General features: G+C 41.9%; 1 protein-coding gene across 1 annotated transcript in view; it reads left to right on the forward strand.

The window, feature by feature from the left end:
- Positions 1-387: 387 nt before the first annotated feature.
- The window catches only part of LOC142461775 (CD48 antigen-like), a 42,668-nt gene continuing 18,004 nt past the window's right edge, over positions 388-25,051 (forward strand). The window contains exon 1 of the mRNA XM_075563643.1: positions 388-544. Within this exon, the coding sequence (XP_075419758.1) occupies positions 478-544 (67 nt within the window). The 5' untranslated portion in view covers positions 388-477. The remainder of the gene's footprint in view (positions 545-25,051) is intronic.

Raw genomic sequence — 25,051 nt, forward strand, 5'->3', positions numbered from 1 at the left:
ACTTTACTTTGGATGTCAGAGTCAGTTTGGCCTGTTCCCTGACTCAACTGACAGAGATCATTATTGATAGGGTGAGAATGCTTGGTGGCAGGCCTCAGGGAGGAATAGTTTATTGTCCCTAGTAGCAGGGAGTGAGGCCTGTCATACGGTCTGGTGACTAACTTCCCTAGAGGCCTGCTCTGTAGTCTGGTGACTAACTGCCCTCAGGGAGGATGTCTGTAAGCGTCTGACCTCCCCCCACACCTAAGGTTCCATGTGACAGAATGGTTTTGTGCGTGTTTCATCAAAGTTCCACACACTCTCTAGTTCCGAACTTTCCATATAAGGTCTTGGGATGAAGAGCAGGGATATTCAGAAACACGCACACACACACGCACACACACACACACACACACACACACACGGTTAGTGCTTCATAGGGAGCTGGGAGGGTTTAGGAGGTGGGGCCTTTTAAACAGAGAATGAGATTCAAACAGCATGGACGGACTCTTCTCCAGCTCGGTCCTCAACCAGATCCAGCTGCTCATGCTCAGCCTCCTTATTGGTGAGTCGGGAATCAGAGGCTGCTGCTCCAGCTGAGCCTGGGAGTGGGGGAAAGGCTTCGGTGTGGAGGAGACTGGCACAGGGATAGCACCAACATTCCTGGCTGCACTCTCCTGATTCTTCAAGTATCTTTGAGAGTTGAGAGTGGGGGTAAAGAGGGAACAGGGGCTTTTAGGAAGGCCTTCGGTGATAGCTATACTCCCATATAGATTCATCATCCCCACACCCCTACTTCAAAAGACAGGATTTTTCCTCTGCTTGCTGTGAACTGCCCTCAGATAGTCTCAGCCTTTGTTTCCTGTTGCTCTGCCCGAGGTCATCTCTTTTCTCTATGCCAGGCCCGCCCTCAACCTTCTTCCTTCCTACTTTGCCAGGCTGAGCAGGGGGATGTGTTGTGAGAGAGGGGTGAGGGAGAGTGGTCTCACTACGGCTGGTGTTGCCCCCATGGACCTCCTCCTACAAAGAGCCATACACAATCCGTAGTGATGTGGATTATCGATGTTAATCATAGAATAATGTAATGCAGATAGTTGCAAATTGCTTAAAGGTACTATTTCTTAAATCATAGGAATACACGACAAATTGCTTTTGTAGATCTTTCCACCCTGCATTATAACATTCTAGATTACAGCATGAGTAATACTTGGAACTGAATGGAAGTTACTCTTATTTTTTCTTCATTTCTTCTAATTGATACTTAATTCTCAAAGTTATTGATATCAGTTCACCTATACTACTTGCCATAATTATTACAGCTAAAACACCAAACATTTAGACACAATTAACTCCTTCGTGCTTGTAATGAATGCCATGTTCAAGAGTTCCTCTAATTGGAAAATGAGGGCAGCTCTGGCCTGAGTGCACGAGCGGGTTCAAAATAAATCAACACAGAGTTTTAGGCTTGTTGGTGTGCTGATACATGTCACCTGGGCTGATGAAAAAAAGTTCTTGTTCTTATTACTAACTGTAGGGATAGTTTTACTAAAAACAATATATTTCTGCTGAAACATGGTACACACATTTTATAGACAATCATTTTGGTGTCACCCCTTTGTCAGCGTCACCCAGTGTCATCTTTCCCCACCCCCCACCCCTCCGAGGGATGCCACTGCCCACGGAAGTCTCCAAGTCCACTTCCCCAGAGTGGTGAACTCTGGGGCTTTCCACAGAGGTCGGGGTGGAAAGGGAGCTGGAGCATCATCTCTCATCTGCTATTTACTTTCATGTGGAGCCACAAGCTGTTTCCAAGTTGGTCACAGTGATCATTGTAGGCAGGGGGATGTATATAGTGGACACAGCTTGGTGTGGATGGGACTCCTGTCCTGTGTCCTGCCCCCCCCCGCCCTGTCCACAAAACCTCATTATGATAAAAAGAGAGATTGTGATGCAGATTCACTAGGCTCCAGTTCTCATTCTGCCACATCCTGACCGTCAAATTGTGGCCAAATTGTGTTGCCCCTACGGCAGACCATACACAGTTTTCTCTCTTAAAAGAATGGACATAATAATACCTAACTTGGGGAGTAATTTGAAAGCTTTATTAAGGAAGCAGAGCGTATTCCTTCCAGTTGTCTGACACAGGGACCCCGAGTTATGCTTTTTCCTGCAGGTAATGTTTTACTTTTCTATCTTGATGGAAAATTTGCAAATTATACACTATAAAATAAATTTGCAAATGTTATACTTCTTTATTTCATAATAGCTTTATCTTTCTTCAGCTGTGGGCAACCATAACAGTCTTCTTTGGGAACAAATGGGGTGGTGACAGCACAGGGGACATGTACTTCCCATGATTTCCCTCTCACCACCACTCACTATTACGTTAACACTAAAAAAATGCTATTGCCCACTGGGCAGTCTAAGAGGCACCATTGTTAACACTGTCAAAAAACATATTCCCTCTTACTAGTGAGTCAGAGAAATCATAGCCCTGGTACTGACAGTTGAGCAAGGTTTGAACAGCTAGGAATGAAAGATAAATCAAACAAATGCAAAGTAGGGAAACCAAAGCCCTGGGGGTGCTGCTGAGTCGGACAGCAGTGGGCAGTTCAACACCACTAGCCCTTCGTGGGGAGGAAACGAGGTTGTTTGCCTCAGTGAATATTTGCAGCCTCAGAAGCCATATGCAAGTTTGCTATGAGTCAGAATTGATATGATGGCAGTAGGTGGATAACATTTAGCTTATTAAATTAAGACTGAAAAAAATGAGATTATCCAGTAGATCCCACAAGGCACTGCAATGACCACGGTCGTGTTCTATAGGCAGTTTTTAAAACAAATCAAAAGCTTCTTAGTCATTCATCTTATGTGTCTAAAGCATTTGAAATATTTGTATCCTTAGGGTTGAACCCTAAGGAAAGACTTTATTATGCAGGAAAAGCTTGTGGATCAAGATGCGCATTTCAGTCTACTTGAAGTAATAAATACCTTAGAACTCAATGAAATAGCAAATTAAATATGGGCACATGACAATCTATGGTGATCATGATGAATGCTGTAAGTAAGCGATGCTGTCTGATGACTGAGGACGTGTTATGGAACTGAGATGGTAAAAAGAAACTCCTTAAGACATGGGAATAAACAAACGTTGAAGATCAGCATGCAAGGTCAATATTGGAAATGCTGCGTGCCTCACCTTGCTTCATCTTCACACACCCTATGCCATGAGTAGGGTTGGGAAGTACAGTGAGGTGATAGATACCAAGATGGGAAGACCCCCTTTGAGCACTCAGACCCTCGGACAAAGTTGCAAACCTTACTTTACAAATCCTCTGGTTTTGCCAGCGGGGCCATTTAACTTGCCTGGTTGGCAGAGCAAGTAACCATCACATTCATAGGTCCAAGGGGCAACCCGGCCGACTGCAGACAGGTGGACACCTGGCTGTGCAGCCAGATCTTCCTAAAGCCTAGATTTCCCCCAGTCTCCTCTTCCTCCCCTCTCCACAGTCCCACACTCACACCTTGATCCTCACAATCAACCGATGGGTTAACCTTCAGGAACTATGCTTCTCTTCCACCTTCTTTCCCTCGGCTCCAATCCTGGCCTCATAGGAAAACAACCGGAAACAGCTGCTCCCATTGCCTTCTCTTTCCTATTTCTACTGCAAACTACACTATAATTTTATGGCTTGGATTACCAGGTCTGTAGGGTCAGGGATAATTCAGGGAGCCCTGTTGGTTTGTTCTCAGGTGCTGGTTCCTTCTAAGTTGTCTCCTCATGTTCCCAGTACACACCCACTGTTTTTGCATGTTATTTACTGATCACATGATGGAGGGTAATCAGAACCTTCTGCCGACCCCTGCCTCTATCAGCTCTCTTTTTGTACGCCTTTGAATGCTTAGCAACCACTAATGGCCTGAAGCCCTTCAGAAAGGACACACAGCTGTCCCTGTCTGTGTTCCTGAAGCTGTTGTTAGCCTTAGCTGTACCTGGGCTCCATGGAGTCTGTTTAATGGGAAGGGAAAGGATATCCCAGCAGATGGACTCTCAAGGTCCTTTATAACTCTTCAATGAAACAAAACCACTTTCCTATCATCTCAGCTTGAATTAAAGCCGTTGCAAACAGCACTGGATTCATGAGGAAATCATTGTTACTAAGAGCTGAAGTTGAAGTAGGTAGCTAGGTAATTCTCCACCCCACTCCAACTCTTTGTGCACACACACACACACACACACCATTATATGCATATACAATTATATATAATTTAGGTACAATACCTGTTACAGAAACCATTCTATGCGGTTAGTTCTGTATATTCGTAATGATGTGTGATAATCACCACCATCTACTTCCAAATGCTTTCCATCACTGCCAGCAGACACTTTGTACCTTTTAAGCATTAACGCCCCACTCTGCACACTTATCAACCCACGGTAACCACTAATCTACTTTTGGCGTCTATGCGTTTGCCTGGTCTGGGTAGTTTATGAGTAGGAGCATGATCTATTTGTCCCTTTATGACAGACTGACTTCACTCAACATACTGAATGTTTGAAACATTCACCCCAGTGTTTCAGGACTTTACTCTTTATGGCTCCGTCACACTCCCTTGGATATATCCCACATTTTGTGTGTCCATCCATCAGTTGATAGACATCTGGCTTGCTTGCACCATTTTTTTTTGCTAGTGTGAATAATTCTGCAATGAGCTCATGGGCAAACATCTGTTTGTGTTTCTGATTTCAAGAATTTTGGGTCGTAGTTACCTCTCACTGCCATTGAGGCGATCCTGACCCATAGAGACCCTAGAGCACTTGGTAGAAATGCCCTTGAGGGCTTCTTTCCAGGAGTCGAGAGGCTGGTGCTTTCTAATTGCTGACCTTGCAGCCCAACATCTCACTGCTACTCAACCAGGGCTCCTGTACTTAGTTACCTAGCACTGCTAGCGCAGAGACACCGCAGTGGATGGAGCTAACCAAAGAAACTCATTCTCCCACAGTTTAGGACACCAGAGGTCTGAATTGCAAGTGCTGTCTCTACAAGGGGAAAACTTTCCCTCTGTGTCTCCTGGTTCCAGGCAGTTCCCAGGATAGGGACCCTGGACGCAACGGACACACCTCGCTCCCAGCTTTTCTTTCTTGGTGGTAGTAGGTCTCTCCTTCTGTGTCTTACAAAATAAAAGATGTTGCAGGTCATATCCCTGGAAAACTCACCTTACAAACCAATGAGGGTCATGGACCACCAAAGCTGACTTATATTCCGGGGGAGCACAGTTCAATCCATGACAGGCATGCATCCTAAAGAATGGACTTGTTGAATCATGTCGTAATTCTGCGTTTAATATTGTGCAGAGCCACCTCACTGTTTTACATTCCTATCAACAATGAACAAGGAGGATCGGTATTTTCACATCCTCATGAACGCTTGATTTTCCTGAACCTTTTAAATTACAGTGATCTTCGTGGGGATGAAGTGATATTTCACTGCGGTTTTAATTTACATTTCCCTAACAACGAATGCTGTTGTTTGTCTTGTTGAGTTATCGGGCGTCATTATCTAGTGTGAAAATAAATACATTATCAGATACATACATGATGGGCAAACTTGATAGGTTACATTTAATAAGTTACCTTTTCATTTTCTTGATAATGCTCCTAATGCACATATATTTTAAAATTTTGATGGAGTCCAAGTTATTCATTTTCTGTTCTTGTGCATGCTTTTGATGTTGTATATAAGTGTCTACCACCAAATACAAGATCCTAAAGATTTACCCCTAAGAGCTTTAAGGAGTTGGGGGGGGGGGGCTTTATTTCTTATATTTAAGTCATTGACCCACTTTGAATTAATTTTTGTGTATGATATGAAGCATGGGTCTGTGGTGAAGTGAAATTATTTTGTATGGCTCACCTATCCTTAGTCTTTATAAATCCCACCAAATGGCTGGTTGGGAAGTGTAAAGGACTCTAACTCTGGGTTGGCCAGTTTTATTTTCCTGTTGGGTAAGCTATTTCAGAAGCAGGAAAAAGAATTCTCTCCACCAAGAAAGAGTAATTACCAGTGGGGCAGTAGTGAAACCCCTGCACAAAGTAGTAAAGGCACCAGAGGCTGCAGCAGTGAGACCTTAAGATTGGGTCACAGGCTTCCCAGCCTATGGACCAAATAATAATGCTACGTGTCTCCAGGCAGGAAGTTGACTTGCAGAATGGAGTGCCTTTTAGGCATCTATCAATACTAATGGAGCTTTGAAACACTTGTCTGAGCAGGGCACAGGTCAAAGAGCCACATGGCTGAAAGGCCAAAGACTAGAGAGAGGTGTCTGCTTGCACTGTGGACAGAAGGACTGTATCCTTATTGTTTCCTGACCCTGATTTGTGGTAACCTGCTACTGTCCCTAACAAATCCTGATAATGAAGAGAATGGAATGAGTTGTGGGTGGCTAGGACAATGGATTCTTAAACCCGGCAGAAAAGTAGAGTGCTGGGGGGAGGGGCAGTTGGTGTCAGAATAGTAAAAAGGAAGTTTGAGGATGGAGACATTTCTCACTTCTGCTTCCTAGAAATTGGCCTTGGGCTAGTGTGGAGTTGGATTTTCCTTCTCCAATGTGCCCTCACAGAAAGAAGGTCAGACATGGTCCCTACATCATGGGCTCAGGATACAATGTCATCTTTCTGCATCTGGCAAATGAGTTGTATCAGATTATTCTTTCACCATCGAATGCACTTGACATCCTTGTTGAAAATAAATTGGCCTTAGATTTATGAGGTTATCTCTAGAGTCTCGATGTGATGACATTGATTTATGTGCTTGTTCTTACTCCAAATTTTTTTTATTATTGTAGCTTTATAGTATACTTTAAAAGTGAAAATGTAAACTTTTCTACTCTGTTCCTTTTAAAGATTGTTTTGCTATTTGGAGCTCTTAGGGATTTTATATACATTTAAAGGATAACTTCTCAATTTCTGCAAAAGCTGTTGATATATTGGTAAGAATACAATGAATCTATGGATCCCTTTGGGTTGTATTAAAATAGTAGCAATATTAAGTTTCAACCCATGAACATGAAGTGTGTGTGTTCATAGTATAGAATAATTTCTGTAGCCTGTGAGAAATATCTTGATGAACTTCCTCAAATATAAAATAGAAATAATAAGTCAGCCACCTCTCATGTATATCCCAAACTACATATAAATACAAAGATTTTAGCTTCACTCTTATATGACTCAATGATTGTTATTGTTAAATGAAGTCTAGTCGGTCCCAATTCATACTGATCCTATGTACAATAGAATAAAATATTGCCTTGGTCTGTGCCATCTTTATACTTGCTGCTGTGTTTGAGCTCTTTGTTAAAATCACTGGGCCACTCTTCCTCCAATGGCTACCCCTCCACTGTACCAAGCACGGTTTCCTTCTCCAGGTACTGGCTCTTCCTCAGAGCCTGTCTAAAGTATATGAGATGAAGTTTTATCTCAAAGAAGTATTCTGTCTGTATTTCTTCCAAGAGGGATTTATTAGTTCTTTTGGCAACTCGTGGTATTCTCAATGTTTTTCACCAACAAGCTTATTCAAATGAATCAATTGGTTTCTCTGGAAACCCCCTCAGTTCAACTTTTCCCGAACTCTGTGTATTTTCTTTCTTTTTTGTTACTTGGTTCCCAGTTTACATACCAAACATTCTCTTGTAGGATTAAACTGATCTTTATAAGTAATTTGTTAGATAAAATCTAAAAGTCTTTTCCACATATAACCTGGCATATAAACAAGTCATAGTGTCTGGAATCTTTCAAAACCTCTGTACGGAAAACATAAGACCCCAAGAAGAATTTAAAAGGCGGGGGAAAATACAGACACAAAGTAAGTTAACAACCAAAAGACTGTTTTGCTCAACTTTACGGAAATAAATTTGAAAACCTAGACAAAAAAGATAATCCTCTAGGACACAATGATTTATCAATAGTGACTCCAGATGACGAGGAAAGCCTAAACAAACTGTTAAAACAAGCCATCTGGATGTTTAAGTGGTTAAATCCCAAAGTGATGATCTGGTAGAGAAACCCTCCCCTAATTACAAATCAAAAGCTTTTTTTTAATACAATAAAAATCATATTAAGCCATCAATACAAGTTTGTATACCTAATATGCAAAGTGAAAGTAGGGTAATACTTGTGATTAGAGAATCAAAATGTTCTGGAGATAAAAGAACTTGCCGAAACCATTGCACTCCATCTGATCTACATTTGGCCTGCAAACATGGTCAGAACATTGTTTTGACGTGATAATAATTTACCTGATGACACAGCATCCAACCTGACCTTGGAACTCCCAACTGACTGCACGTCGTTAATTCTTCAAATGCGCATGATGCCCAAGGTAACCCAGTCTTTACTAATGAGGGAGACTGAGTTGAATTGACCAGACAGGCAACAGGTGTTTGTTTGTGTAGGTGACTTACAGCTGACTCCCGGGAGACAGGTAGGCACAAGGCTCAAGATTGAGAAAGACATCGCAGGGCAATGGCTCGGGTTCTGTGGTTTGTTTGTTTGTTAGGTACTGCTCAGTCAGTGCTGACTCACAGCGACCCTACAAACAACAGACTGAAACACTGCCCAGTCTAGCGCCAGCCTCACAATTGTTCTCATGTTCCAGCTCATCCATCTTGTCAAGGGCCTTCCTCAGTGGGTGGAGTGTAGCCTGTCAACCAGGCTGCCACCTGATAACCTCCCTTGGAGGTACGACCAAGATCATATAGCACTCTAGAGCAGCGGTTCTCAACCTGTGGGTGGCGACCCCATTGGGGGTCAAACAACCCTTTCACAGGGGTTGCCCGATTCATAACAGTAGCAAAATGACAGTGATGAAGTAGCAACGAAAATAATGTTATGGTTGCGGGGGGGGGGGGTCACCACAAACTGTCTTAAAAGGAAGTGGCATTAGGAAGGTTGAGAACCAATGTTCTAGAGGCTGGAGCCTCTTTTTTCTCTGCCTTGACTTTCCTGCTTCCTGGCCACCCTGAGAGCTGCTGGAACCCTGCCATGTTTTCTACCAACCTCCTTACTGGCCTGTGATCTTTTGCATTCTACATCATTGCATGTGGCTGGGTGAGTTTGACGAGAGACATGTACTAGTATTGGACTTATGGTCTTGAATTAGACTGGACTGGGATGTTTTCTTGAAATGTAATTACTCCTCAATATAAAGCTCTTTCTTTTCTTTTCTATTTTTTATTAAATCATTTTATTGGGGGCTCGTACAACTCTTATCACAATCCATCCATCCACCCATCCATCCATCCATCCATCCATCCATCCATCCATCCATCCATCCATCCATCCATCCATCCATTGTGTCAAGCACATTTGTACATGTGTTGCCATCATTATTCTCAAAACATTTGCTTTCTTCTTGAGCCCTTGGTATCAGCGCCACATTTTTCCCCCTCCCTCATGAACCCTTGATAATTTATAAATTATTATTTTGTCATATCTTACACGTCCAATGTCTCCCTTCATCCACTTTTCTGTTGTCCATCCCCCAGGGAGGAGGTTATATGTAGATCCTTGTAGTCGGTTCCCCCTTTCCACCCCACCCTCCCTCCACTCTCCTGGTATTGCCACTGTCAGCACTGGTCCTGAAGGGGTCTTGGATTCCCTGTGCTTCCAGTTCCTATCTGTATCAGTGTACAGCCTCTGGTCTAGCCAGATTTGTAAAGGAGAATTGGGATAATGATAGTGGGTGGGGTGGCGGGGGAGGCGGGCAGGGACGAAGCCTTTAGGAACTAGAGGAAGTTGTATGTTTCATCATTGCTACACTACACCCTGACTAGCTCCTCTCCTCCGCAACCCTTCTATAAAGGGATGTCCAGTTGCCTGCAGATGGGTCTTGGGTTCGCAATCTGCACAGCCCCTCATTCACAATGACTTGATTTTTTTGTTCTTTGGTGCCTGATACCTGATCCCTTCGACATCTCGTGATCACCAGGCTCGCTCTTTCTGCTACATATATGTAAATCTCTGGATTTGTTTCTCTAGTCAACCCAGCCTAACACATATAACTAGTTCTTTTTGGTACAGTGACTCTGCGTATCTTTCTATCTTATTTTGATGCTTCCTGCATCATTCAATATTTGGTTCATAGAATCTTTCAAAGCCACAACTCAAAGCTTGAATTTTGTCTTGAGTTCCTTTAGTTTAAGATATGCAAAGTGCTTTCTTCCTTTAAAGTTTTCTAACTCTAGGTGTTTGCACATTTCATTATCACACTTTGCTTTGTTTCCTCAAACTGCCCTTAGAAATTTTCTGTTCAGCTTTTTTACTTCATTTCCACCCCCCCCCCCATTTGCTTTAGCTACTCTTTGATTAAGAGTAAGTTTCAGAGTTTCTTCTGACATCCACTTTGATCTTTTCTTTCTTTCCTGTCTTTTTATTTCTTCATGTGCAATGGTCTTGATGTCCTTCCACAGCTCATCAGACTGTCTGTCATTAGTGTTCAGTGCAGCAAATCTGTTCTTGAGAAGTTCTGGAAATTCAGGTAGGATATATTTAAGGTTGCATTTTGGCTCTCATGGACTTGTTTTAATTTTCTTTCAGCTTCAACCTAAATTTGCATATGCACAATTAGTGATCTGCTCTACAGTTGGCCCCTGGCCTTGTTTTAGGTGCTGATATTAAGTTTCTCCAACTACTGCAGCAGTGCATTGATAGAGAGCGGCCAGAAGGTCAGGCCAGATTCTGAAAATGACATGGAATAAGGAATACTATGACTGATGTCAGATGGATCTTAACGGAAAACAGAGAATACCAGAAAGATATTTACTTATGTTTGATTCATTATCCAACAGCATTCAACTATGTGGACCATAACAAACTATGGGTAGCATTGAGAAGAATGAGAATCCCAGAGGACTACATTGTGTTCATGTGGGACATGTACACGGATCAAGGGGCAGTTATGGGACTATAACAAGGGCATGCTGCATAGCTGAAAATCCGGAAAGGTGGGCATCAGGGTTGTATTTTCTCACAATCCTCATTCAACCTATTTGCTGATCAAATCATCAGAGACGCTGGATTATATGAAGAAGAAAACAACCTCAGGATTGAAGGATTGTTTATGAACGGTCTTTGACATGCAGATGACATAACCTTGCTTGCTGAATGTGAGGGCTTGAAGCACTTGCTGATGAAGATCAAGGGTTTCAGCCATTTGCATGTATTACAACTCAATGTAAAGAAAACCGAAATCCTCACATCTAGACCAATAGGTAACATGGAGAAAAGTTTGACGTTGTTTAGGATTTTGTCTTGTTTGGACCCACAATCATTGCTCATGGAATCCGAAGTCAAGAGATCAAATGATTCATTCCTTTGGATACATTTCCATTACAAGACCTCTTTAAAGTGTTGAAAAGCAAGATTGTTACTTTGAAGCCTAGAATGTGCCTCACCTAAGTCATGGTCACCTCGTATGCATGCTAAAGGTGGACACTGAATAAGGAAAACATAAGAAGAATCCATATGGGACCCTGGTGGTGTTGTGGTTATGTATTGGGTTGTGATCCTCCTGGTCAGCAGTTCAAAATCACCAGCTGTTCTGCATGAGAAAAGACAGGGCTTTCTAGTCCCATAAATAGGTACAGTCTCAGAAACCCACGGAGGGGGAGGGGGCCACTATGAGTCGACATCAACTCAATGTTAAGTGAGTTTGGTGTTTTGGAAGAAGAATCCATGCATAATTTGAATTATGATGCTGGTGAAGAATCTTGAAAGTACTATGAACTTCCAAAAGCATAAACCCATATGTCTTGGAAGAAGTACAGCCAGAAGGCTCCTTAGAAGCAAGGATGGCAAGACTTTGTCTCACATATTCTGGACATTCATCAGGACAGACTAGACCTTGGAGAAGGACATTGTGCTTGGGAAAGTATGAAAAGAGGAAGACCTTCAATAAGATGGGCTGATGCGGTGGCTCCATCAGTGGACTCAAATGTTACAATAATTGTGAGCATGGCACAGGAGTGGGTCATGTCCTATTCTGTTGTACATAGTGTTGTTGTGAGTCAAGACTGACTTGAAAGCCCCTAGCAACAACATTAAGTTTATTCACTGTCTTTCCGCACAGATGTGATCATTTATCTTTCTGTGCATTCCATCTGGAGACATCCACCTGTGTTGTTGAAAAAAGGTGTCTGTGATGAAGAAGTTGTTGATCTTGTCAAATTCTATCATTCTCTCTTCAGCTTAATTTCTATCACCAGGGCCAACAAATGTTCCTTCTTCTTTGATTCCAGTTTTTGCATTCCAATTGCTAATAATTATCGATACATCTTGATTACATATTTGAACAAGCTTGGGTGGGTCCATAAACCCCAGACATCTGGATCCCAGGATAATAAAAAAATATTTTTCAAGATAAATCATTTTATACCAATGTAAATTTAATTTTCTTTCTTTTTAAAAATTCATTTTATTGAGGGCTTGTACAACTTTTATCACAATCCATAAACCCATCATTGTGTCAAGCACACTTGCACATTTGTTGCCATCATCATTTTCAAAAATTTTTCTTTATACTTGAGCCCTTGGTATCAGCTCCTTATTTTCCCCCCTTCCTCCCCCACGCTCCCTCCCTTACAAACTCTTGATAATTTATAAATTATTGTTATTTTTTCATGTCGTACACTGACTGATGTCCCCCTTCACCTACTTTTCTGTTGTCCGTCCCCCAGGGAGGGGCAGAGCTATTCTTAAGAAAGCGGCAGCTATTTTCTTTTCTTTTAAAAAAATTTAAAAATTTTAATTGTTTTATTAGGGGTTCATACAACTCTTACCACAATCCTTACATACATCAATTGTGTAAAGCACATCTGTACATTCATTGCCCTCATCATTCTCAAAACATTTGCTCTCCACGTAAGCCACTGGCATCAGCTTCTCATATTCCCCTCCCTCCCTGCTCCCCACTCTCTCATGAGCCCTTGATAATTTATAAATTATTATTTTGTCATATCTTGCCCTGTCCAATGTCTCCCTTCACCAACTTTTCTGTTGTCCGTCCCCCAGGGAGGAGGTCACATGTAGATCCTTGTAATCTGTTCCCCCTTTCCACCGCATCCTCCCTCTACCTTCCCAGTATCGCCACTCACACCACTGGTTCTGAAGGGATAATCTGCTCTGGATTCCTTGTGTTTCCTGTTCCTATCTGTACCAGTGACATCCTCTGGTCTAGCCTAGATTTGTAAGGTAGAATTGGGATCATGATAGTGGGGGCAGGGGGAAGCATTTAGGAACTAGAGGAAAGTTATATATTTCATCATTGCCATATTGCACCCTGACTGGCTCGTCTCCTCCCGGAAACGTCTTCTGTAAGGGGATGTCCAGTGGTCTACCAATGGGCTTTGGGTCTCCACTCCGCACTCCTCCCCTCATTCACTATGATAAGATATTTTGTTCTGATGATGCCTGATCCCTTCGATACCTGGTGATCACAGGCTGATGTACTTCTTCCATTTGGGCTTTGTTGCTTCTGAGCTAGCTGGCCGCTTGTTTACCTTCAAGCCTTTAAGATCCCAGATGCTTTATCTTTTGATAGCCGGGCACCATCAGCTTTCTTCATCACATTTGCTTAAGCACCCATTTGTCATCAGCGATTGTATCATGGAGGTGAGCACACAACAATACGATTTTTGTTCTTTGATGTCTGATAACTGATCCCTTCGGCACCTCGTGGTTACACAGGCTGCACCAGATGTTTTCACAGATTAATTGAAACCACTGTTTATAGAAAATATAACTCAACCTTCACCAGTAGAGTTTAATATTGTTAGAGATACTAGTTAGCATAGTTAGAGCTGAGAAAGAAATAAGATATAAAATTTCACACAAGAGAATTATGTTATCATTATTTTTATATGATTTAATTCATTAGTTAAACCACCATTACCAACAATAATGGTAGCAGCAACTTGGAAAACCCAATTTGAACATTATTGTCATGTTTTATTTCATCAAACGTATATTGAGTTTTGTGAAACGAGTAAGTAATTATTACAAGCATGGTTTCATATAATTTTTTATATCCATGGATAGAATGAACATTACTATAGATGGGTGCTTAGAATACATGGACACACAGATGGATGTTAAAAAAGAGTAAGACATGTAAATTTGTGATTTCTACATTGGGAGACCACTCAGCTTAGAGAGAACCCTGACTACAAGTGCCATTTTAACAACCAGTGTGCGGAACCCACACAAAAAATAGCTAGAGGTTTTGCCAAATTGGTGCAAACCAGCTGAATTTCACCACTGCCTTATCCACAAAGTAGCGTCTTTGCTTTTCAATGCTTTAAACAGCTCTTGCACAGCAAGTTTACCCAATGCAATGTATTATTTGACATGTGGACTGCGGCTTCTGTAAGTATTGATTGTGAATCTATGCAAGATGAAATCCTTGACAACGTGAATCTTTTTTCCATTTACCATGCTGTTACCTGTGGGTCCACTGCGAGGAATTTAGTCTTCTTAATACTGAGTCGGCATCTGTACTGCAGTCTTTGATTTTCAGTAAGTTCCCTCAGTCCTCTTTATTTCTAACAGACAAGGTACTGTCCTCTGCATATCTTAGGTTGTTAGTAAGCCTTCCGCTAATCCTGATGCCATGTTCTACTTCATATAATCCGGCTTTTCTGATTATTTGCTCAGTATACAGATTGAGTAAGTATGGTGAGAGGATACAACCCTGATGCACACCTTTCCTGATTTTAAACCATGCAGTATTCCCTTGTTCTGTTTGTAAAACTGCCTCTTGATCCATGGGCAGGTTCCAAATGAGAACAATGACATGTTCTGAAATTCAAATTCTTCTCAACACTATAGTTTATTATGATCCACACAGTTGAATGCCTTTCTATAGTCAAGAAAACATAAGTAAACATCTTTCTGGTATTCTTTGCTTTCCACAAAGATCCACCTGACGTCAGCAATGATACCGCTTGTTATCTTCTTCTGAATCTGGTCGCTGGACCTCTGGCACAGCCTTTTGAACATGAGTATAAATGACAAGAGAGATCAGAGAAAATATGGATGCAAAATTATTATAGAAAAATATATATTTCTTTACATAGATAAAACAACTGAAAAACATTAAAATATTGTAAACATAAAGTATTTACAAATGAACACAACAGGAAATATGTAAAAGTTCTATTAAGAAAAATATGAAATGCTACTGAAAAATTTAAAAATAGCTTCTTTTCTAAATTTTATTTAGTTAAGAATATACACAACAAAGCATGCATCAATTCAGCGATTGATACATATACAATTTATTGGCATTGGCTACCTTTTCGAGTTGTATAGGCACACTGTTTTTTCTTTTTGTCTGTACAAAAGTGTTCTGGTTTTATTCTTTTTAGAAAAATAGCTTCTGAACAAATAGAAAGACATAGAATATTTTCCAGTAGTAAAACGATCCATAAAGAAATATTGAGTTAATTTATATATTTAAAATCACCTCAAAACACCATTAGAATTTGTTTTTGACTCAGACAAGCATATTCTATGTGATTGTTAGGTTTTATATCAACCTGGCTGGTCCAGGGCTCTCTGTAGTTCAGCAGTAGTCTCTTACGAAGTGATTTAGTGCAATGTAATTAACACCACGATGGGCTCTAACAATGTAATCCAGCTAGTAGCTGGGGTGGAGTGCAGTCCATTGATGAGGCCACAACCCTGATGCAATTGGGATTATGCTCCTGGTGAGGGTGGCCTGCTCCGACTGGAGCAGTGTGTTGTTTCTGCTTGGTCTGGGTCCTGTATCTATTCCATTGACCTCTCGCCATCAGGCCTGCCAATCTAATGAATTTCATTCTGCATTCACTAGCCTATGGTTCTCCTCTTCATGGTTTATCAGTCTCCACCTCCCTGACTTAACATCTGACCCACAAACTTGAACCAGACTGAACTTACTCTCTTCTAAAACTGTGTGAGTTATTCTCTTGATAAAAAATTCTTTACACACACACACACAAGTCATGGTGTTGTTTCTCTAGAGAAATCATCCTAACACATTGTGTCTATTGAAAAGTGAGATGTAAGAACATACAAGACATTCTTTAAAATAGACATAACGAGAAGGATAACCTTATAACTCCCACTCATCTGTCATTTTGTCTTACTGTGGTGGCTTTTATGTTGCGGTGATGTTGGGAATTGTTTATGTTGTGGTGATGTTAGGAACTGTTTATGTTGTGGTGATGTTGGGAATTGTTTATGTTGCGGTGATGTTAGGAATTGTTTATGTTGTGGTGATGTTGGGAACTGTTTATGTTGCGGTGATGTTAGGAATTGTTTATGTTGTGGTGATGTTGGGAATTGTTTATGTTGCGGTGATGTTGGGAACTGTGCCGCCAGCATTTTAAATAGTGGCAGGGTTAATGGATGGTGAACAGGTTGGTGACTAAAAAGACTAGGAAGGAGGAATAAGTAGTTCACTTCTGAAAACTACCCAGTAAAAACCTTATGAATAACAATAGTAGATGATCTAATGTAGCACCAGAAGGTGAACACTCAAAATATGACTGGGGAAGAGCTGTCTCCTCACAAGAGAGTCAACCGGATGACTGGTGGGTAAGCAAAGCTTTCAGGGCCTTCATTTACTGATGGGGCACAACTAAAAATCAGAGGAAACAGTTGCTAACATCCACTAGTAAGCATGGAAAGTACAAAGTATGAATCTAGGAAAACTAGATGTTGTCAACAATGAAATGGAGTTCGTAGGTATTAGTGAGTTGACATAGACTGGTAATGACCTGTTTTTGTTTGGACAATCATATTGTGTACTCTGCCAAGAATGATAAATTCAAGAGAGGTGTCATCCCATTCATCATAAAAAGAGAACACATCAGGTGAACTATAGGCCAATAAATCCTTTGAATAATAAAAATACTATCTGTGAGCACAATGTTGTTTGTAGTAGGATAATATCTATATAAAACAAACAAACCCAATGAACACAACTATTGCTCAAATTTATGCCCCAACTGCTAAAGCCAATAATGGAGAAACTGAAAAATTCTGCCAACTTCTGCAGTTTAGAACTGACCAAATGTGCAGTCGACTTGCACTGATAATACTGGCGACTCGAAGACAAAAGGTGGAAGCAAAGAGAAAGGACCAGCTGTTGGAAATTATGGCCTTGGTGATAGAAAGGAAGTTGGAGATCACATGATAATATTTGCAAGATCAATGGTTTTTACATTGCAAATACCTTTCTTTCAACAAAGAAACTACTACTATCCACAGGGACCACACCAGATAAAACACACAGGAATCAAATTGACATCTGTAGGAAGAGATGATACAGAAGCTCAATATCATTAGCCAAAAAGGTCATTAAAAAGACAAGAAAGGAAGAAAAGACAAAAGCAGATGCCAGAAGAGACTCTGAAAATGTACAGTAGCTAAAGCAAATGGAATAAATGATGAATTAAACAGATGAACAGAATATTTCAAAGGGCAACTGGTGAAGATGAAGTAAAATATTAACAGTAAAATGTATATAAACCTAAATTAGAAAGCCAAAAAGGAAGAACATGTTTAGTGTTCAGTAGTTTTCAAATGCAAAAATCTGAAAAATCAATTCAAGCTTCAGGTGCAATATTGAAGGATTCTATGAGTAAATTACTAAATTATTAATTAAACATCAAATAATATAGAAAGGATGCACAGCCACTAAATCGAAAATAATTGGCCAACACTTAACCATTTCAAAAAATAGCATCTGATCAAGAACTGATTATGTTGGAGGAAGAACCCAAGTTGCTCTGAAGGCATTAGTCACCAATAAAGCTCCAAGAATTGATGGAATGCCAATGACAATGCTTCAACAAACTAATATAGAGCTGGAAACACTCATGCCAGGAAGATAGCTACCTGACCAACCAACTGGAAGAGACTCATCCTTATGCCCATTCCCAAGAAGGGTGACCCAACATGGAAATGACCAAATAATATCACTAATATAAGTAAAATTTTTCTAAAGATAATTTAAAAATTAGTTTCAGTAGTTATATTAACAGAGAGCTGCCAGAAAATCAAGCCAAATTTAGGAGAGAAAGTGGCACAAGAGCTATCAGATGGCTCTTGGTTGAAAGTAGAGAATACTAGAAAGATGTTTACTTGTGATCCATTGCCTAAGGCACTCACCTGTGTAGATCATAATGAACTATGGATAATATTGAGAATATTGGCTATTCCAGAACACTTAATTGTGCTTATACAAAACCTGTCTGTGGTCCAAGAAGCAGTCATTTGGACAGAACTAGGGGATACAACGTGGTTTCAAGTTAGTTAAAGGGGTGCATCAGGAGGGGCTGAGAGATCGCCTTTGAATCTTTAATACAATAAGAGAGAAGATAATGTCAGAAGGTAAAGTGCTGATGGAATGGAGAAGCACTGATGGTCTTCCCGAATTAACAAGGGGGAAGAGTAGCAAATGAAAGGACTCTGTCCACACCCCTCAACCGTGACGCTGCACTGACCACCGTCTTTCCTGCAGCGTTTTCCTCCTTGCCTGTTGTAACACCACGCTCGCCTCGTTTTCCTTTCAGCCCACGAGCTCCTTCTTTTCAGTGTCTCTGAAGGGGCCCTCATCTTGTGGGGTTAGTAGTAGACCTCTTTCTCCTTCATCACCCCAAATGATTTTACTTAATCCTGAGGTTTTAGCCAATATCCTTGTCTTTCCCCTTACTTTCATAAACAACTGCCTCCCTTGTCATCAGAGCAGATGTAGATGGTGATCGGTTACCATGATCATCAATGTGATCAAAGATGCTATAGACAAATCCTGAGCAAAAAAAGGCAGGGGACAAATTCACAATACAGTTACAAAGTCTTAAGGACTCTAGCTTTTCTGGATTTATGAAGGCTGGATAAACTCCCAAAACAATTGCTCTGAGATAGTCTTCAAACTTGAAACAAAAATTATTCCCTGAAGGATTCTTAAAACCAAGCTTTACCAGGAAAAAAAAAACAATCTGCTTTGAGCATTACGCTCCTCTTACTAGCTCTACAGCATCTAAACAGGAGCCCTGCTGGTGATGTCACTTAAGCATTGGACTGCCAACTGTGAGGTCAGAGTTTCAAACCCACCAGTCACTCTGGGGGAGAAAGAGAGGCTGTCTCCACCTCTACAGATCCACGGCTTCAGAAACCTCTCTGTGGTTGCCGGGAGTCTGAACCAACTTAATGACAGGGGCTTGCATTTTATGTAGGACATAAGTGGCAGTGACTCAAAAGACGAGCTAGGAACCTAGGGGCTGGAAAGTTTATGGCAATAGAAAGGGGGTGACCCGGGAAAGGAGGGTAGGAATGGCTGCTCAATTCAAAAGTTCACTAAATGGTGTATGTAGATACCATTGAATTGGCATATGTGTTACTGAATATATTATCAACAACAAAACCTCCACAATTTTACCAATTCAGTAAATGTTGCTCAAATCTGTCCAGTTTCTTAAGTCAAAAACCCAGAAATCATCCTCGGTAGTTCATTTCCATCACGCCAACATCTGATCCGTCGGAAGCACGTGCCAATTCTACCTCCGGGGTCCTGAGTTCTTCCCTTCTCCCCGTAATCTGCTGTCACTTTTCTCTCCCTTGCCTTACTGCAAGAATCCCCTAAGTGAAACCTATTTCTCCCCTCGGCCCTCCTCTAAGTCCTTATAAGTAGTATCTATTCTCAAGTGATCTTTAAAACGACAAATGATATGATCTTACTACCCTGCTTAATCAACCCAGTAGTTTCCTGTTTATTCAGAATAAATCCAATCTACCTCTCCACCAAACAAATTCTCAGCTTCTCATTACCCAGCCTATAAATTGTTTTTCTTATTCAGTATGCTCCTTCCTTCTATCTTTCAAGCAGGTCAATCTCATTTCTGTAGCAGAACCTTTCTTTTCACGTGCTTTCAGCTCGGCCTAGAAACTGCTATCACCCAGGGCTGAGCTTTAATGTCACCCTCTGCTAAGGGCCTTTCTCAAGATGCCACCCCCACCCTACACATCCACTAAACGGCCACTTTTATATCATCTTTCCCTTGGTGTCAGTTAAGATGCTTAGTTGCAATGAACAAAAATGAAATGACTAATCTAAACAGAAAAATACATTTTAGAGAGAGTAGATGGTACACAAAAAATCGAGGGGTTCAAATAACCGGGCTTCAAGACTTCTCGTTTAGGAACTACGTCCAGATTCACTCATCAGAATTGGTCGACACTATAGAGTTTTTACAGATCGATCGCCTGGTCTGTCATTCCACGGGCATTGGCCTCACAACACACCTCAGCATCACAGACGCTGGTCCTTCGCCCTGCCCCCACCACTGACTTTAGCAAGTAGGTGAAGTCACTGCCATGACAGCCATTGCCAATATCACGGATCCCAGGATCTTTCTTTCTTCGTGTCACTAGCCTGTGGTTCAGTGTGGAGTACTGCCATGTGATTGCAGGAGCCTTGGTGGTGTCATGGCTCCACGATGGGCTGCGATCCCGATGGTCGGCAGTTTGAAACCGCCAGCACCTCTGCAGGAGAACGACTGGGCTTGCTACTCTCTTAAACAGGGACAGTCTCGGAAACCCATAGGGGGCCGCTGTCAGTCAGCATTGACTCGATGGCGGTGAGTTTCAGGTGAAGAGGAAGCTAGAAAAGTGAGTACCTGGCATTTACAGCTTTAATTCAGGGAGGTGGGCAGCCCGGACTCTCAAAAAATAAAAAGTTCCACAAACGTGGAAGGGAAGATCAGATTCCAGGCAAGAGAAATGCTATCTGTTGAGCTGCCAACTCCGAGGTCGGCACTTGGAACTCCTCAGCGGCTCTAAGCGGGAAAGAGGAGGCTTTCAGTTCTTGTAATGATTAGAGCCTTGGGGCTTCTGCGTCAAGAGGGCTGACTGATCACACGGAGAGTGAAACGCTGTAAAGAACCAGAAGATAATCACCACGTAAGAGACTGGAGCAAGAAGTGTGGGGATCAACCCAATAGACAAGTGACCCAAGCCCCCCTGACATCCGGAGACAGTGGGAATGGTAGAGGGTAGAAAGAAAAAGGGGGAGAAGTCTGCTCCTTCCCTTCTGTCATGCTGCCGATCCCCCCATCAAGTGTGAACTCCACACACCTGGAAGCCTATGCACCTGCCTTAACGCCACGGCAGGTGGGTGCCTCTGGGCAGGCGACACCTGAGCATACTTGCACCCGTGGTCTGAGCATCCTCAGCTCATGAGTATCCAGGCTGGTTCATTCCCGGAATCACAGTGCCCCTTGGCAGTGAGCACGCATGCTCACCAGCCAAAATCTCTACGCTCAAAAAGTCCAAGCAACGGCTGCACACTCTGGCTGTAATAATATTAGATTAAAGGGGCACCCTGCCAACCCCCAGACATATGTGCCCTCGGACTGAGACTGCTTGGCTGACAAGGGGTCTGGCTGATGATCCCCCTGCAGCAGAGCATCCCTCTGTCCTGGCAGCGAGTGCACACACCAGTGAGCCAAAGGCCGAAGCAGGAAAGGCTCGAGCAACGGCTGCCCATTGTGGCTGAAGCACCAGCGAGCCTGAGCACTCCTCCAATGGCTACCTCATGATCCCATCTCCTGGTCAGCACACTAATCAGCCCTCCTCAAGCCACCCAGAGCAACAGCCTGCCCTTTGAGAAGGTCCTTGCTTCCAGTTCCCCATTATGCTATCTAGGAAGGGGGACAGAGACAGCCCCTATCGGAGACCATCATCACCTGAAAAGAGGGAACGCGGTCCCCTCTGACCTGAGTGACTTAAAGGCTATTCCTTTAAGACAGCCGGGTACAGTTAGTCTCAATCTACTGGAATTAGGGTCTCTTAGCTCTCTCAGCCACCTCATATCCCCAAACACCTAGCCGAAAGCACAAACCCATCCTGCCACTCTAAGCACCCCAAAGGGCAGACCCATTCATCCCCAGGCAATGTCCTCACTGTTCAAAAGATCTCTGCCCCAGACAATCTTGATCTCTCCCAGTACAATACTCTTTAATACAGTTAAATCTAGTTTTTTTTTTAATTTGAGTCATATATTAATTTAGTGATTATTTTCACTTCAAAAACATCTTTAGATTGCAAATCAAAACACGGTGGTTTCCTTTAATTGTGCTTTATGGTAGAACCAGGACTTTTAGTCAAATGAAGATGGCTTCTAAGGTCTGATCATTTCTGTCTTTTCAGGAAGGTGCCCAGGTGCCCCAGGGAAATCAGTGCAGTGGCTCTGACTCATGTGGCTTTGTTCTGGGGTTGATCCAAAGCCTGGAAGAGTGCCTAGGTGCAGACAGCTTCCAAAGTCTACCTTTATGAGATTCACAAGAGCAATGCCAGCTTCAAATTATTTCCCCCACAAATTGCCACATTTTGCCATAAATACTGGCACTCTCAAAATTTGATGATGATTTCAAACACTATTTAGGGATGATACTTTAGTTAGAAGCCTTCTGCACTTGCGGCTTTGATCAAAGTTCACATACTCTCTAGATTAAAAAAAAACGTAAAGTGTCTATCTACAATTAGAATGTGTTTGCTCAGGAACAATAATGGGAGTGGCGATACTGTGGCACTTACATAATCTCCTGTCAACTTGCGAAGAGGTGGAATCTAGCCCGTCAGTCAGGTCATAGCCAGTGAGGCCTCTGTGTGGGCACGGTCTTCTCCTGAGGGTTCTGGAAACCCTTGTCTTCCTCCCTGGAGGAAGGATACATACTCTCTCTGCTTCCCTTTCCTGCTATTGAGCCATGTGGAGACATGCATCAGTCTGAGATGCTTCCACCATCATGGGATCCACATGACTTTGTAACCACAAGCCTGAAATCTTCCTGCATTCGGCATTTTTGCATGTGTTGCATGAGTCTGCAGTGGAATTTATAGACTGGTATTGGACATATGACTAATATCAGACTTATGGACTTGATCTGGACTGGGCTGGATGTTTTCTTAATATATTAATACTCTGATATAAAGCTTTCTCTTAAATATATATGAATGTTTCTGGATTTGTTTCTCTAGTCTACCCAGACTAACACAGATATCATAAGGGTAGGAGGAAGGTGGTGAGAGAAGGGAGAAAAAGGGGGAACCAATTGTAATGATTTACATATGTATACATACGCTTCATACAAATGATGCCTGGGTTACTGTAAGAGCTGTAAGAGTCCCCAACAAAATGTCATTTCTCTACAAACTGCCATTGGTGTCCTGATGCTTCCTCTGGCGAGACCATCAAGTCCTCGATTTCGGTGTTTACTTTGTGTAACACCTAAAATCCAGTCCCTGAGGTAGCTGCTGAGGATAACTCCTTTCATGGTTATGTTGACTTCAAAAGAGTTTATTTCTGTGTCCTGCATCCTGAATCTCTCATCTACTGACATATTTGTAAGTGAAGTATTTGTCTGTTTCAGCTCCATTGTTCTTTCTGTAGGATGAATTACAGAATGCACTTGCTCTTGTACATTCATGCTATGGAATTTTATGCATCAGTAAAAAACAATGATAATGTTCTTAAACACCGCAAGACATGGACAAAACTGAAATACTTTATGTTTAACAAGCTCTGTCAATTAAAAAAATCATTTTATTGGGGGCTCTTACAGCTCTTATAGTGATCCATACATCAATTGTATCAAGCATATGTGTACATATGTTGTCATCATCATTTCCAAAACATTTCTATTTGAGCCCTTGGTATAAGCTATTCTTTTTCACGATCCCTCCCCTCCTCTCCCACCCTCATGAATCTTTGATCAATTATATATTGCTATTATTATTTTGTATCTTACACTGTCCATTATTTCCCTTCACCCACATTTCTGTTATCCATCCCCTTTGGGGGGCCTATATATCCAACCTTGTGATGGGTTCCCCTTTTCTCTACTTCCCCCTCTACAACCATCCCGCTGCCCTCATGATATTGTTACTCCTATTCCTGAGGAGTTTATCTGTCCTGAATTCCATGTGCCCAGAATTCTTATTTGTACCAGTGTGTGTTCTCCAGCTTACCCAGATTTGTAAGGTAAAACTGGGTCATGGTAATGGTGCAGGGGGTGGGGGTGGGGGAGGAGGAAGCACTCAGGAACTAGAGGAATTATGTGTGTTTTGGTGCTATTCTGGAGGAATTATGTGTGTTTTGGTGCTATTCTGGAGGAATTATGTGCGTTAAACTGCACTTTAGTTGAATCAGCCCTTCCTTTTAATCCTTCTGTGGGGCGGGGGTGTCCAATTGTCTACAGATGAGCTTTGGGTCTCCACTCCAAACTCCCTCATTCGCATCAATATAGTTGTTTGTTTTGGATCTTTTGATACCTCAGACCTGGTCCTGTTGACACCTCATGATCACTCAGGCTGGTGTGCTTCTTCCAGCTAAGCTCCATCAACCTTACAAAGATAAACATTTATATCACCATTGTTATAATAAAAAAGGAGAAAAATGTGGTTATACACCAATAGAAAAGACTTTGACAACTGCAAAAAGGCCAGGGGTGGGGGCTGGGAATGAGGAGAGGAGGGGAGGTGGGTGGAGGGGGGACAACAAAAAATGGAGGGTTTAACATGGAAATACATACATAAAATAAGAATCACTTTATAAAAAAACAACAACAAAAGAAACTCTCCAGATTCCTTACCTCTCAGATCTAAATCTTGGCTTAAAAAGAGGAAAGGTAAAACTGAAGTGCAGCTGGAGTCTTTAATGACTTACAAGTTCATTTTAAGTATTAAAAAATATGATTTGGTTCTGCTGCAACAATCATCAATTTCAATTATCAATGATCAATTTCATGATGAAAGGCAGGCCCCTGCCCTCAGTGCAGGGCAGCCACTGGCTGTGCAGCTTACCAGCAGGGTTCACATACTGATGCAAGCTATCGATGCCCACTAGGTTTGAGTGTATTGAGTTGAGGTATTTCTGCATCACTGTTGTTATGACTGGTTCCCATTGTGGTCAAAGACGTGCTCAGAGTTCCTCACTGCTTAAAGTATGAAAAGGCAGTTATCTGGGAAACTGGA

Source organism: Tenrec ecaudatus, chromosome 1, assembly GCF_050624435.1.
Source record: "Tenrec ecaudatus isolate mTenEca1 chromosome 1, mTenEca1.hap1, whole genome shotgun sequence".
Taxonomy (NCBI): domain Eukaryota; kingdom Metazoa; phylum Chordata; class Mammalia; order Afrosoricida; family Tenrecidae; genus Tenrec; species Tenrec ecaudatus.